Source organism: Zalophus californianus, chromosome 4, assembly GCF_009762305.2.
Source record: "Zalophus californianus isolate mZalCal1 chromosome 4, mZalCal1.pri.v2, whole genome shotgun sequence".
Taxonomy (NCBI): Eukaryota; Metazoa; Chordata; class Mammalia; order Carnivora; family Otariidae; genus Zalophus; species Zalophus californianus.
In genome coordinates this window covers 72,835,211-72,850,634 of record NC_045598.1, presented here as the reverse complement: position 1 = coordinate 72,850,634, position 15,424 = coordinate 72,835,211, and the positions used below count along the sequence as shown (strand labels likewise).

Below are 15,424 nucleotides of genomic sequence, written 5' to 3'. Positions count from 1 at the left end.
GCACACAATGAGGCATTACAATAATAACTTGTCGGTAAAAAGTAAAATTCAGTAGCATTTGAAAATATTTATAAAAAGATCTTCTATAAAGGGACATGACTAGCGCTCTGCAGGGTCAGAAGGGCAAGCCAGCTTCCTGACAATATTCTAACAGAGTGCATAAAAGCTATTAGTTATTAGTCTGCCCCAGGTCAGCACTTTGTATCCATGATGTCCAACCTTCACAACACTGTTCTCTCCATTTAGTAAAGTCACACTGCTAACTGCAGGCCCTTCTGACTCTCAAATCCATGCTGTGTGAGTACAGACCAAATCTCCTGTTAAGAAAGTTCATCACTGAACTGCTATGTTATTCACCACAATACTACAGGATATAAAAAGAACCAATTAGTTGCTCAGAACAGTGAGTGAGCCAGTGGCTGGGAAGTGGCGATGTACACAATTGAGAGTTTCTCCGTTAAGGGTGAAAAAAACAATTATTAGAAATGTGTATTCTGGGGGCGCCTGGGTGGCTCAGTCACTAAGCATCCGCCTTCGGCTCAGGTAATGGTCCCAGGGTCCTGGGATCGAGTCCCACATCGGGCTCCCTGCTCCATGGGAAGCCTGCTTCTCCCTCTCGCACTCCCTCTGCTTGTGTTCCCTCTCTCGCTGTGTCTCTCTCTGTCAAACAAATAAATAAAATCTTAAAAAAAAAAAATGTGTATTCTGTAAAAACATTATGGGCATGTCCACACTGCGTAATAAATGTTAATCAGGTTAACTACCCACCCCTCCCAATTTCCTTTACTCTTCTAATTAAGTGTATATCCTAAGTACACCTTGTAAATTTTCTACCTGAAATTTCAATACTAATGATGAAGTACGAAGCAAAAAGTGGCAGGGGCATGTCAGTCGGTCTGCATGTCACAAATAAGCCAGAAAATCATTACAGATCAATGATGATGCATAGGTTTCTGGTGGCAGTGATAGCTGAGATATTCAACACTGAGTCCACTTGGAAAATGTCCATCAGTGTCAAGGCTATGGAAGAAAATATTAAAACAGGACACCAAACCATTTTTCCCCTTCCCACTGAGTGTTTATTTTATAGCTTTTGCATCAGGTAATCAACTGAAACACTTCAACAACAGAAAGCTGGCAGAATGTTAAGGAAAAGGAGTGATTATCTCTCCAACAGATGTGACAAAATGGTTTCAAGTTGGAAACAGTATTGCATAAATGAATCAACTGAACGGGAGAGGAGGGAGAGCCGAGACAGAGGAAGGAGTGAGCATCTTCCAACGTGGATTGTGAGGGGGGAAAGGCACTGTTTAGCTGTCTGTAGTACTTAGAAAATAAAAGTCAAAATAGACAACCCATGTTTCTCAAAATTACATTCAACACTGCTTTAGAGATGCTCACATACCTGACTCTCAATAGAAAGCTGGGGAAGCTGTCTAAAAAATCAGACAGACAGCACCAGTGGGTCTAAATCATAGGCTCACCAGTAATGTGTTTTAAAGAGATCATCACCATCAGGGTCCTTCTATAAATAGTACTGCAAAGGTCACAAAGCTGCATGAACTTAAATTATAGGATAAATCTGACTAACTGATCGCCCATTTCAATCTCTAAAATTCCCACTGCAGGAAATCAGAAAGTAAGCTCCACTCCAGAGGAGCTGAATTGGCAGTGCATTTGAAACAGGGATGCTTTTCCCTCAAAAGGCTGCCTGAGCAGCAGTTTAGTTGGCATGGTACAGCAATTCTGCATAGGGTAAATGGATGCAAAAATTTCACAGCAATTGCCCTGCTTCCTCTCAAAGTAAATAGCACTAATTTATGAAGAGGCGAATTTTCAAATCATAAAGTAGAAGCACCTGGGCCTCTTACAGACAAACTGCATAAAAGTTTACAGTACTGTACAGCATGGTACTTCTCATAATAAAGCCTTCTAGGACCATAGGTGTGTTTGAGAATGATCAATGAGAAAACCCAGATAGATGGCTTACACAGATGTTCTCTCTGTGGAATTTGAATATAAATTAAAATACCAGCTATGCACTTGGGAACCAGCCTTTAGTTAAATTCTCTAGTGCTTTTAAGAAATTTTATTTTATTTTATTAGAAAAAGAGAATCATTGTCTACAAACTATTTTCTTTCTAACTATGCAAATACAATGAGCAAATCATCTGCAATATCAAAATACTGTTTGTAAATCACTGATGGCACTAACAATTTTAGGAATTTCCAATAGGACATAATATTGAGAAAGAGCAACAAGAGATTTCAAATTATAGGCATTAACTGAATTTTAAGAATAGAAAAGGAAATTTAAAGTTTAAAAGTCAGTAAGTTTAAGTTCTCTGATTTTCAATAATTTAAACCCAATCATCAAGAATTCAGAAGCACCCCAAATGTTCAAAGTTGCACAAATGGGTATGGATGATGGAAAAGTAATCCCCATGCAATATTTTAAGTGTTGCTACCAGATATATTTAAGTGGTACTTTACAGATTAAAGCTCCGTAAAATCAAAATATATCCTCCCCATTACATTTTAAAACAGTCACAATAATTTATCAACAGTTGCCATTTCACAGCAATTAGAAAACAGGAGTTGATACAAGTTGAACAAAAAGTACTTTTTCCTCTTTTAGGAAATAAACATATGTATATATATATATATATACACACACACATACACACATAACATCATCTTTTAAAATTCAGAGTGGTTAATTTGCTTTTGTATTATAAAAAAAAAATTCCCTATGGTCAAAATACTGAAAAAGCGCAAAGGCTGAAAAAAGAAAACCACATTTGCCACTTTTAAAAAATACATTATTGTCTCAGTGGTTCTATTTTTTTTTATTATAAAGTTAGGTATTACGAGGACTCTGCGCTCGTCAGACTCCCAGGACTGTACTGGACCAGATGGGATTCAATCTAACCTTTTCTCCGTCTCCAGGAAGACTACTCCCTAACCCATCCTACAAGATGATCGAATACATGCCTCTCTTATGAACTCTTAAACTGGGAAGGAAAACATGCCCACCTGGAAGCAATCTAAGTCATAAAAGTTCATGAATCTGTGGGAGAGACCGCCTGATTAAGAAAGCTATTCTTTGGATATAAGTTAGGAGCTTTTGAAAGTATATAAACTCTTTTAGGTCACTAGAACACAGATTTAAAAAATGGTTTCTCCATAAATAACCATCTATTATTGGGGTTGGTACACTACAACCCGTGGTCCCTATCTGGCATGTCACCTGTCTTGGTAATAAAGGATTATCGGAACACAGCCATGCTCACTCAGGTCTGTGTTGTCTACAGCGGCTTTTGTGTTCAAATGTACAGACAGCAAAGCCTACAGAGTTACCCTCCGGACCCTTGTAGGAAAAGTTTACCAAACCCATGACCCAGGGCACTACATGCTATTCTAGTTTCCTAAGAGTTAATGCACCTAAAGATTTTAGCGTGTCCTCCAAGAATAACCTGCATACTGGGGCTTCCTTAACAGATTAAATGTCAAACACCCCACCCTTGAAGTGGTGCTTTCCTTTTGGGCAAGGAAATAATTTGTAGAGATTTTCAATAAATATCCATAAAAGTTAATAAACACACACACAAAAAGAAAGCCAAATAAGGAAAGTATACCTATCGATGTTCTCTTAATGTTTTCCTGTTAAGGGGGCGGAGGAGTACTAAAATGATTCTCTCTGCCAACTTCCTTCAGCTTTTCTTTAAATTTGTTTGTTTTTTGAGAAGTCATGCTCCCTCCTCACCCCCATACAATTAATAACCTTTAAAAAGCAGCCTGCCTAAAATGTTTCTTTACCTAGTTTGGTGAGGCCTTGTTCAGGAACAGTATTTATTTAAACTAAACATAGTAAAGATTATTCTTTTAGGGTAAGATGGTACAGGGAAATTAAACTCTGCAAAATATACCTGAACAACCAGAGGTACAAAATAGCTACCATTTCTGAATGGTAACATAAAATAAAAACAGACAAATCTCCCAAATTTGAAGAGCACATTTTCCCCTGCCCTGAGTCAGCTAACGAAGTCTTTTTCAAACACGGAACCTCCTGAACTCAAGCAGCTGTTCATGAATCTTTAAGAGTTCACAGGTGTTTCATATTTCCATAGTTGTTGAAACCGGGAAGATAAAACAGAGAAGATACTTATCGAACACAAATTTATATCAAGATCGACAGTTTTTTTCAAACCAGCTTAGAAGCAGACTTTTCCCTTTCTTTGTTAAAAAATGAACGGTACGGAACTGTACGTGATAGATGTTTCCATCACCCCTTATGTTTCTACATCGCGTTAAGGGTTTCCAAAGTGCTTTCACGTGCCGTCTCGTTTATTCCTCACAACACCCCTGTGAGGTAGGTACAGCAGGTATTAGTCTCCTCATTTCAAGATGAGGAAACTGAGGCATAGAGAGGTTAAGTGACTTGCCCAAGATCACACAGCTGATAAGTGGCAGAGCCAGGACCAGAAATCAAACTTTGACTCCTTGGCCGGTACTCTTTCCACTCTAATTACTGCCCCCAATTATGAATAATGTTCTGTGTATCAAAATTGAAAGGTTACTGAAGTTCATTTCAGTGATGTTTAACAGTAAAGTTAATTGAGAACTACAAGAACAGTAGGTCTGATGATTTTACTTGAATAATAAAACTGGTGCAAAACCACTTTTACCTAATTACTTATAACCTTTTGGTCCAAATACATAAAATATGCAATATTTACAGCAATTTCCTTTCTTTTTTTGTAAATGCAATGCTTTAAAACACATTATAAAGCACCTTAGTAAAAATAGTCTACAAGTAAAAGTACAGAAGAAGTAGGAAAATCCTACCCATACCACAGCTCACTAATGGAGTTCTAATATGGAATCACCAATATGTCTGTATACTGCTCTACAAATAACCCATGGAGGAACAAATACTAAACTTACTTTTTTGATATTAATGTGTGGAAGCCTTAACTAAAACTCCTGACAATGTCAACATTCTTTGAAGTGTCTCCCCAGTCTTAGATACTGGGGAGATGGGAATAAGAAATACTGCTTTGACTCTTTTAAAATTGGTTTTTAACACTAATGATCAGTTTTGTTTTTTTTTTTAAGAATATTAAAACGACCTACATAAATGTGGGCAATTCCAACTACAGCAGAAACATTCTTAGCAAATAGGATCAAACATTCCAATATAATTCATGAGACATGACTCACAGAGACAAAACACACACTGCCAAACAGTTAATAACACTATTCAGTAGAGGTGTATAACCCAAACCTCCAGGCGAGGGCGGAAGTAGCAAATGGATTCATCTTCATTCACGGTTAGCTGGAAAAAAAATGCTTTGTCAAAAAGACAGTATCAGAACTTGTGTTTGAAATTGTATTTAGCCTCCAATTAGACCCGCTATGTATTTATTTTAGGTGATGTGTAGGCTTTTTCCAAGCAGGAGATTATAACTCCCACCAAAATTTAACCAGGAAAAAAGAAAAAAAAAGGAAGAAGAAGAAGAAAAAAGAAAAAGAAAAAAAGGCCAAAACTGAAACCTCTTAGGCCACTGAAACTTACCAGCCAGCATCTACCTCCTCGGTGTTACTGTTCCCTAACTTGGCTCAATACACACAGTCTTACACACCAATCAGCAACCTGACTTGGGCTGAGAACAAAGGTGAAGACAGGGTCAAAGTTTTAGTTCAAGAACCTAAGAGTCACACCTTGTACTCAGTTCGATTTAGGGTAAATCTTTTCATAGAAAAAGTTTTGTGCGAGGATGTAGAGGTCTCCGTCTTTTTCCCGTACAGCGTGGGCTCTAATGAACTGGAACTGCTCCAGAGCAAATTCATAGAACTCATTCTCCATTTTCCAAATGTCAGATTGCTGCAGTTTTGCAATGGTTTGTTTAGTTGGGAGTTTCTTCTCCGTGGTTTTCCTAAGATGAGATTTCTTTCCTACTTACGAAGGAAAAAAAGAAAAGGTGAATAATTCTGAGAACACACAAAAGAGCGATGCTTCTTTACGTGGAGAAATGGATTAAGTTAATGTGGCACTTTGAAGGACAGTAACATAACTGTTTTGCATTAATATCATTCAGGCGAAACTGGTGCCCTAATCATAGTAAAACTGTGATTTATTCCTTTACAATGTAAATCCTGAACCTGTTAAAGACTGAATGAGATGTCAAATAAGAAAAGTAAGGATCACCACTCAGTAAAGTGTAGGCTATTGCCTTACATGCTGTTCCAATCTCAAACGCTTGGTGCTCTAACTAGTTTATTTTTTAAATATGATAAAATACCTATTTTCAAACCTAATACTACATTCTCTACATGTGAGAAGCTAGGGTATATGCATACTCTAGGAAGAGTCACTATATTGTATCTTACCAAAGAATAGGGGGGAAATCCGCATTAGATTGGGCCAGAGCCCTGTCACTCAGCTATGTCATACAGTCGAGGCCCCTGAAGCACACTTTACCATGACAGACACAGCACGTGCTGATTATCACGGCCGGGACTCAGTCTCACCGTCCCACCCCCTACTCCAAACAGCATTAGGCAGGTCTCAGGTGCAATACGGTCATAATGTTTGGTGTCTGGCATTAGTTAATAATACACATTTCTAATGAAGGCTGGTTCTGCAGATCGTATCTTTCCACTATTCCTACAATGCCTTCTAATTATCATCTAATGCATGTTTATTTGCTCAAAAAATACTGAACGAACACCAGCTGTGTGCCAGGCACTGTTTTGTACTGAAAATGCTAAGAAGAAACAGGCAATATACCCGCCTTTCTGGAGTTATATCTTGTGCTTTACTCAAAAAACGTCAAATCACACATATTTTTCAAGTTGCAAACAAACAAAGTTAAGGACAGCTTTAAAAAGAAACCCGTCCTTTATATACCTGTCCGGTAGAGTTCTGTAGCGCCCCTGAAGAACCGGGGCAAAGCCGCCTCCAACAACATGATAAAATCTTCAAGCTCTTCAGTAACTCCCACCAGAAAGTATTCATTAATTAGGTTATACTTGGCTTGATCCATAGCCCACCTGCTTCCCACATTCCTAAAACCAAAGAAAAGGAATTAAAAACCTGGCTGTGAAATCTGCTAAGTATTTTTGATGCCTCTGACACTATATATTATGGAGAAAATAAACACGTGTCCATCCAAAGACCTAATGCCCTTTTATTAATGTCTTCGGTGGGGGTGGGGGGGGAGTAAATTACTTGATTTCGAAGGTCCCTCCCAGTTCAACGAATCTATGAAATATACTAAAGAAGTTCAATTAAAATCTCCTCACTAAAGTCCAAAAGAGCAATAAATACCCTTTTATTGCTCTAAGGTGTGGGTTGGCAAACTTTTTCTGTAAAGTGCCAGAGAGCAGATATCTTTGGCTTTGCAGGCCATATGTTCTTGGTTACAAATACTTAACTTTGATCTTGCAGCATCAAAACAGTCATAGACAATAATAAATGGAGATGGCTGTGTTCCAATAAAACTTTATTTATAAAAACAGGTGATGGGCCAAATTTGCTCTCCAGGTTGTAATTTGCCAATCCCCATTCTAAGGATATGATTAAAAATTGAGATGATGTTCTTCCTTTGTTTCCAGTTCTTCTTATGCTGTTATTATGCTTTGGTATAATCTATTGAGTAGGACCCTTAAGGTTCACAGTGATCCTGGGGCGCCTGGGTGGCTCAGTCGTTAAGCGTCTGCCTTCAGCTCAGGTCATGATCCCAGGGTCCTGGGATCAGGTCCCACATTGGGCTCCCTGCTCAGCGGGAAGTGTGCTTCTCCCTCTCCCACTCCCCCTGCCTATGTTCCCTCTCTCGCGGTCTCTCTGTCAAAAAAATAAAAAAAAAGTCTTTAAAAAAAGAAAAAAAGGTTCACAGTGATCCAAATAACATGTCTCACATAACGAGAAAAAGAATGAAGGCATTCCTTGCACTTCTCATCATGGTTTTAAGGAAGACACTAACTTTGAGTGAGTTCCTGTTTCCACTCTACCTATTAAAGCAATTAGAACAAATAAATATGTATAAAAATGTACCTTTTTAAAAGTTTTTTATTGTTATGTTAATCACCATACATTACATCATTAGTTTTTGAAAATGTACCATTTTTTTAAAGAACTGAAAACTCTGCACATTCTGAGGAAATAAACTCTTTATTAAAGATAAAATATCTTTATTTTCCACCCCACATTTATTAGCAGACTAAACTGCAACCATAACCTTGGCTTCTCTCAAAGCAAAAAAATCAGTTAACAGTAAAACCAGGTGAATAATTTACCCACTAAGCCTTTTCTTGATCTAAACTGAATGGCTAAAACAATAAGCTTGGGAGAAAATGAGGTTAATGAAATGATCCCTGGCCTCTAATTAAGAGCTCTGCTGGAATATATCAAAACATGTTAACACCAAAACTAAAAACCTATGGGGCGCCTGGGTGGCTCACTTGGTTAAGCATCTGCCTTCGGCTCAGGTCATGATCTTGGGGTCCTGGGATCGAGTCCCGCATCGGGATCCCTGCTCAGTGGGAAGCCTGCTTCTCCCTCTGCCTCTGCCCCCCTCCCTGCTTGTACTCTCGCTCACGCTCTCTCTCAAATAATAAAATAAAATAAAATAAAAAATGAAAAAAAAAAACCCAAATTAAAAACCAGCATTGAGAAAACATTGCAAGGATATGATGTATGAAGAATCTTTTCAATGCACTTAAAGGTACCTATAAAACTAGATATTACTTAATTACATGTTATTTTTAGCCTGGTCTTTCACTAACTTCCCTATAGCTAGCCCTTGACTACTATGTTCACACTTGGGAAAAACAGATTATAGAGATAATAAAGACGATTGTCAACTTGATCTAACTTTATGTCCCTACCAGCATTCGGAGCTGTGGCCACAGAAGAATGGGATTTGAAGCCAGAGCTTCTCCGGAGCACAGTCTGAGCCGCCCTCGGCTACACATTCATCAAAGGTCTGGAACAGACAGAAAGCAGCACATGTGAGCCATAAATGCAGGTCTCACCTACCAAACACCTTAAGAGGGAAGTTATTAAATACACGCCCAGCAGCGGGTGGGATGAGCTAGTGAATTAAAGAGATAGGTGGGTTACGAAAACATACTTGAGATATTAGGGAAAGTTAAAGGATTTTTTCCCCATCTTTGTTTAATGCTGATGTGTATAGGTTTTTTTGTTTGTTTTCTTAACTGATGAAATATACCCTCCCCCACTCAGATAATAATTTGTTCTTGAGAGTAAGTACTGGTTTATGTTGAATTTGTGTATCTGTATTTTCTAGCCCCCTTACAAAGGAAATTAAATAAAAACAAGGCTAAAGATACTCTATGTGAAATAATCATTTGAAAAGAGTATAAAGGAGGACTACACTTAAGTCTTCTCTCGATAAAACAAACAAAAACTCATTGTACAAAGCAGATACTGATGACTTGTGTGCCCTCCTGTCCAGGGCATCGGACTGAATTAATTAAAAGGGAAAGAGACAGGTTACGAATCTAAAATTAATCAGCTTCACTTCCTCGAATACTTACTGTCTGTCACAGGCATTTTAACAGTAGGCACTACCTGTTTGAAATGATACTGAGATCCCAGAGAACAAACTTGGGAGCTCTGGTTGTCAGAGTGAGACATCTACAAATGCCACCTGTTGTTTCTGAGAAGAGAAAGTGTGAAAGAACAGAAAGAGCACGAGAGCTGAGTCAAGGCTCTTAGGTTTCTGGAACCAGGTTTGACCTTATTGTAAGTCTTTAAGGACTCCAAACCTCAGTTTCTAACCTATACAATTAGATAAACTCAAAGGGCCCCTTTAACCAAAAATCTATGAGAATAGAGCCCAAAAATCCTTACACCTGGTGTTGGGTAGAGCTAGAGTGGAATGATTCTCTTTATTCTGGCAACATTCAAAAGACAACAGCAGACCACACACAGCCCAGAATTTACCCATTCCTTTTATAGATGACCTTCTCCATGACATAGCAAAAAGTCTATGACTTGGGTTGAATCCTGAACCCAGAAAACTTAAGTTTTGTGTTTGTTTCCTTACCTAAAAAAGGAGGACATGATCTTACTTTGAGGAAGAAATAAAATCAAGGATGTGAGAAAATCTACCACAGTGACTGTCCATTGTAGGCATTTGATAAAGGGAATGTGACTATGTCTGTGCCTGTCTCTCTCCCCACCCCACCTCCCAATAGTCAAATACAATGTTTTGTTGGTTCTTGTTCTCCTTGACCTTCACAGCATTTGACCACCTCTCCTTTCTGAAAATCTCTCGGTCTCTCTGCCCCAATAGGTCCTTGTCTATTTCTTTGACAACAGATCCTTATCTATTTCTTTGTCCTTTCTGGCTTTGTTGGTGCCCTGTGCCTTTCTGAATGTACTATCATTACCTTCTTTGAAGGCATGTTTTGGTCCTTCCACCAGGTATGGAAATTCATCTCCGTAATCTTCTCTTTGCCCACTGCCTTCCTTAGCTTATTCACACTTCCTACTTCCTTGGCCTCGTTTATAACTTCTAGGCAAAAGACTTCTAAATCTGTACCTCCAGATCCATCACTTCTCATCTTCTAATACCAGGTGCGTGTTCATTTTAATTTCCAATATTACCTCATGCTCAATACTTCTGGCAAAAGGATTACGTTGCCCATGTAATTCAGACTGAAGATCTCAGAATATTGACGAAGCTTTCTTCTCCCTCACCTAACATCGTTGAGGTAATGTCTTTCCAATCCATCTTTTCTTTTGTCAATCTTGCTTCTACCACAGGGTCCCCCACAATGCCATGTCTCCATTCTTACAATTACTTTCTAATGGGTTCCCTTCCCTCCTTCCTTCAATTCGTTCAACCTGCTCTGTACAGTTACCAGATTAGTCTAAGGAGTCACTTCTAACATCCTCTACTCAGAAACCTTCAGTGGTTTCCAATGTCTCAACAACAACAAAAAAATCCAAACTTTTTATCCTGGCTTTAAGAAATGCTTCATACTCTGACCTCAAAATGCTAGTCTAGCCTTATCTCTTTGTGTAACTTCCATGTTTACCAGATTAGCCTGTTTTGTAATTTCTCAAGCATGTGATATGTACCTTAAATCTATATACCTTTGCTGATTTCTCTAAAAGTGCCTTCCTTTTACCAATCTTGTTTACATGAAGACTATCTTTCCAATGATTCTGACCCAAAGTTACTCTTACTTTCTTTGGACTCGTATAAATTAATTGTATAATGCCTGGTAATAGCCAGCTTTTAGGATCCAGGTATGTATATCTATATATACATCTTTATCTGAAGAACTTGCTTCATATACTTTTTTTTTTTAATGTGTATTATGTTCTCTCTCAACTACAATGGAAACTTCTTTGAGGGATCATGCAGTATGCATTTGTGTCCTCCACAGCACACAATCTATTACCATACAAACTGTCTGCACAATTGGTAGTGGAAATAACTGGAAAGACTGCATTTCAGGGATTTACATAAATTTTAAAGGCACAGTTCTAGTGAAGATGAAGATAGGGGCAGGAACATTTTTTCATGAAGCATTTTCACAGTCCTTAGAGTTCTCTCAAATTCTCTTAGGATCTCTCTGTAGCTAGCTAGATACATACACAAATTATACACATACACACACACGTAAAGTAAAAACACCTCAGTTTACTCTTAAGACTCAATAAACCCCATGTCAGTGGCCATAACATTATTTCTGAATTTTACGAGATGGTCTGACTTAGATGTGCTGGCCTAAGTCACTTTCTAAAAAGTAGTTTTATCATTTATGCCAACTTGTAGCTCATAAAAATAAAACAACCAATGTATGTATCTATCTCTACCATGTTCCAATTTCCAAGAAATCTTTGGCTCAATGATCTGGGTGATGATATATTAGAAGGTTTCTGATTCCATGCCTATCCAATTTAAAAAAGATCCTAGATCATAGCAGTGCCTCTGAAGCTCAGAAGTGCTCTGCTTCTTTACCCCTCTATCTGATTAGAGTCCCGATAGAAAATAAATGAATTATTAAGGTGATTGTGGGTGAACACACAATCTCTGCTACCATTTTGTGTGTGTAAGATTCAAAGACACTGAAAAGATTCTGCTTATATATAAGAAACTAGGATATTAAAATGCTGCAATATTAAAAATTTCCATAGTTACTCAACTTTGAGAATTTAAATATCCACTACTGGAATAAAAACTGATTAATGAATAAGCATGCATTAAATTCTCTAGTTAGCCAACTCCTAATTCCTGTGCTCTTGAAGTATTTTAGTATTTCAAATAAAAGAATGTGTAGATAATCTTCAAGTCTTTTTCTGGCCAATAGTTTCAAATCTGCTAGCCCACTCTGGCAGTCTCTAAAATTCACTCTTCCATTCTTCCAGAGTCATAGAGTTTTAGCCTCTCTTGCAGTTAGGTATAGCCATGTGACCAAGTTCTTGTCAGCAGACTAAAGGCAGAAGTGATATGAGCAGGTTCTGGGTCACTTGGTTAAAAGGAAATTGCTTGCCCTCCACTTCCTTCCTTTCCAAAAGGCTGGAAGGCAGAAGTAGTGGTGACCCAAATTCAACAAGCACATAAGGACAACCTCCTAAAGAACAGCAGAATAACAATACGGAAGGAAACTAGGTCCCTGAATGTGTGGAGCAATGTGCGGAGCAAAGTTGCTCTAAGAGTCTGGACCCCTCACTTTTAGGCTTTTAAGTATGATAAAAATAATCATATTTAGGGGTGCCTGGGTGGCTCAGTAGGTTAAGCCTCTGACTTCAGTTCAGGTCATGATCTCAGGGTTCTGGGATGGAGCACCATGTGGAGCTCTGTGTCCCTCATGTTCCAAGCTCAGCGGGGAGTCTACTTCTCCCTCTCCCTCTCCTTCTGCCCCTTTCTCCCCGCTCATGCTCTCTCTCTCTCTCTCTCTCAAATAAATAAAATCTTAAAAAAAAATCTTATTTAAATTATTTGGGCTTCTTTTAGAAGCTTAGCATCTACTTTAATTCACCTAACAAATATTTTATTAGACAATACAAAAGTAGAAAAATAAATTGAGTTTTGCTTCCTTTATCATTTGGGGGAGATGTTTTGCTCCTATCAACTAAAAGAAACAATCCAAATTGCTCAGTGGCCAGTAGCAAGGAAGACATGGAGAAAACAACAGACCATGAAAAATAAAAAACTGGTGAACATACACGAGTGTGCCAGATCTTAGCATAACAGAAATTCTCTCATTTCTATATAAATATTTGATGAATAAAGTAAACCAAGTATTTCCTAATGAGAGAAGCTAAATTAAGATAACTCAATATCATCTTTACCACATACACCTTGATTATTCAGTCCACTAAGATTTTAATCAAGATGCGGCACTGACTCCCTAACAGTGACATCAGCACTTGTGCTTCTGTACCCATAACACTGAAGACTGTCACTCAAATGCATGGTCATCAAAATTTTCCTGCCGATTTGCTAACTTCTATTAGCCTTCTCCTACACATTTTGGTCGTATTTCAGAAATAGGATTTTCTATACATAAATATTTTTCTCTTCTAAAATATGAAGTCCTTCAAATAAAAGGCAAAAACAAATGAAAACACCCCAGACTCTCTTCCTCTCCTACAAAACCCAGTTCAGTACACCACAGAAACAAAAAATTATCAACAGGGGCGCCTGGGTGGCTCAGTCGTTCGGCGTATGCCTTTGGCTCAGGTCATGATCCCAGGGTCCTGGGATCAAGCCCCATATCAGGCTCCCTGTTCAGCGGGAAGCCTGCTTCTCCCTCTCCCATTCCCCCTGCTTGTGTTCCCTCTCTCGCTGTGTCTCTGTCAAATAAATAAAAAATAAAATCTTAAAAAAAAATTATGAACAGTTTTTTCACTTAAAAACCATCTATGTTTAGAAAGAACAATTCATTGTGAGCAAGATACAGATGTTTTTAAAAAGCATGAAATATTAAAATGTTCTTTATTTAGATTAGTTTAGATATTTAACTCCTAAAACTGAAGTTTAAAAGAAGTAATCAAAATGTGATACTTGATATTGATGGCAATTATATTTACATTCAAATCCTTTTCTGCAAAGGATCTTGCTTCACACTTTATACAGAAAACTGAAGCTAAGAGTAAGCTCCCAGGATTTCCTGCTTAGACAAAAGCTTATCTGCATCTCTAGCCCCCTGCTGCCCTCATCTTTAAAGAGGTATTTCCTTCTCCTATCTTTGAATACCATCCTCACCCCCTTCTGAGACCCTGCTCCATCAATTTTTCTCTAGTCTCTTGTATCAGCCATCACCCCTGCTCTCTTTAGATATATAATATGCCCAAGTGTCTATCATCTTAAAGAAACATTTCCTGATGTTTTTTGTTCGTTCTAAAGCCAAACCTCTATCTCAAGAGTGGTCTTTTCTCTGAGTCTTAACTTCATTTCTCAGTTACTCCTCGACCCTTTGGATTCTACTTATATTACTTTTTCAAACATCCCTAATGACCTCCCCAGTGACAAATCTAAGAGACAATTTTAAATCCTCAATTCGCTAACTCCTTTGCAGCTGAAATTATTTTCCATCTATTTAGACTCATCAGGTTTGTCTTCTGATTCTCTGACCTCAGGCTCCTTGCCATGCTCCTCTTTCTCTGCCTACTCCTTAAATGCTAGCATGCCCCAGAGCTACATACTGGCTCCCCTTCTTTTTCTTCTTCCTTTTTCATTTGGTCCTCTTTTCACATTCTAGGTCTTCCAAGTGCAATTTCATTCAATCCCTTGTTTCATCTCCCACCTAATGTTGATGACTCCCAAATCTGTAATTTAGTTCAGACCTATTTCTTGAGATACAAATATAATTTCTAGTGGATACCTCCACTTACCTATACATGATTAAAAAAATAATATCTAATCTGAACTCAACATCTTTCTTCAACTCCATGATAACTAACTCTTCTGTTTTCTCTCTTTTGATGAAAGGAAACACCTATGGTCCCATCAGAAACCTGGGAAGAAGACAAGTCAAGGCTGACTCTGGGTTGTGTACTTTTTACTGAGATAGAGAATACTGGTCTATATGAAGCTTTCAAATAAATATGAGCTGTAAAGAATTATATTGTTTTCCTGTGATGCTTTTTACATATAAAATACTACCTATGCAAACAGTATTTTTTTGACATGGCTTTGTGAGACAGAATTGTAAAATTCACCAGTGTCAGGGGATTGTGAATTGCTAAGAAATATGGAGGCAGTATTTTTTAAGTTAATGACAGAATCAGGTAGCAGTAAGTATGAATTTCTTCTAACCTCATTACTACCTTGTATAAACTAATACATATTTTTAGGTAGAATATTCTAAATTCACTATAATACTTAGAGCTGTCAATAAGTCTAGTTAATTTAGAGTAAGAAATAAAAAGAAT

At 37.9% G+C, this 15,424-nt stretch overlaps 1 protein-coding gene across 5 annotated transcripts in view; it reads right to left on the bottom strand.

Annotated features, from left to right (window-relative positions):
• Nucleotides 1-1,065: 1,065 nt before the first annotated feature.
• The window catches only part of HS2ST1 (heparan sulfate 2-O-sulfotransferase 1), a 176,482-nt gene continuing 162,123 nt past the window's right edge, over nt 1,066-15,424 (bottom strand). For 3 of the 5 annotated variants that reach the window (XM_027602736.2, XM_027602707.2, XM_027602726.2), the window contains exons 5-7: nt 8,893-8,990; nt 6,914-7,071; nt 1,066-5,961 (exon numbers count right to left, since the gene is read on the bottom strand). In XM_027602736.2, coding sequence (XP_027458537.1) covers nt 5,732-5,961; nt 6,914-7,071; nt 8,893-8,990 — 486 coding nt within the window. In that variant the 3' untranslated portion in view covers nt 1,066-5,731. The remainder of the gene's footprint in view (nt 5,962-6,913; nt 7,072-8,892; nt 8,991-15,424) is intronic. The other 2 variants (XR_003521499.2, XM_027602718.2) reach the window with 2 other exon arrangements.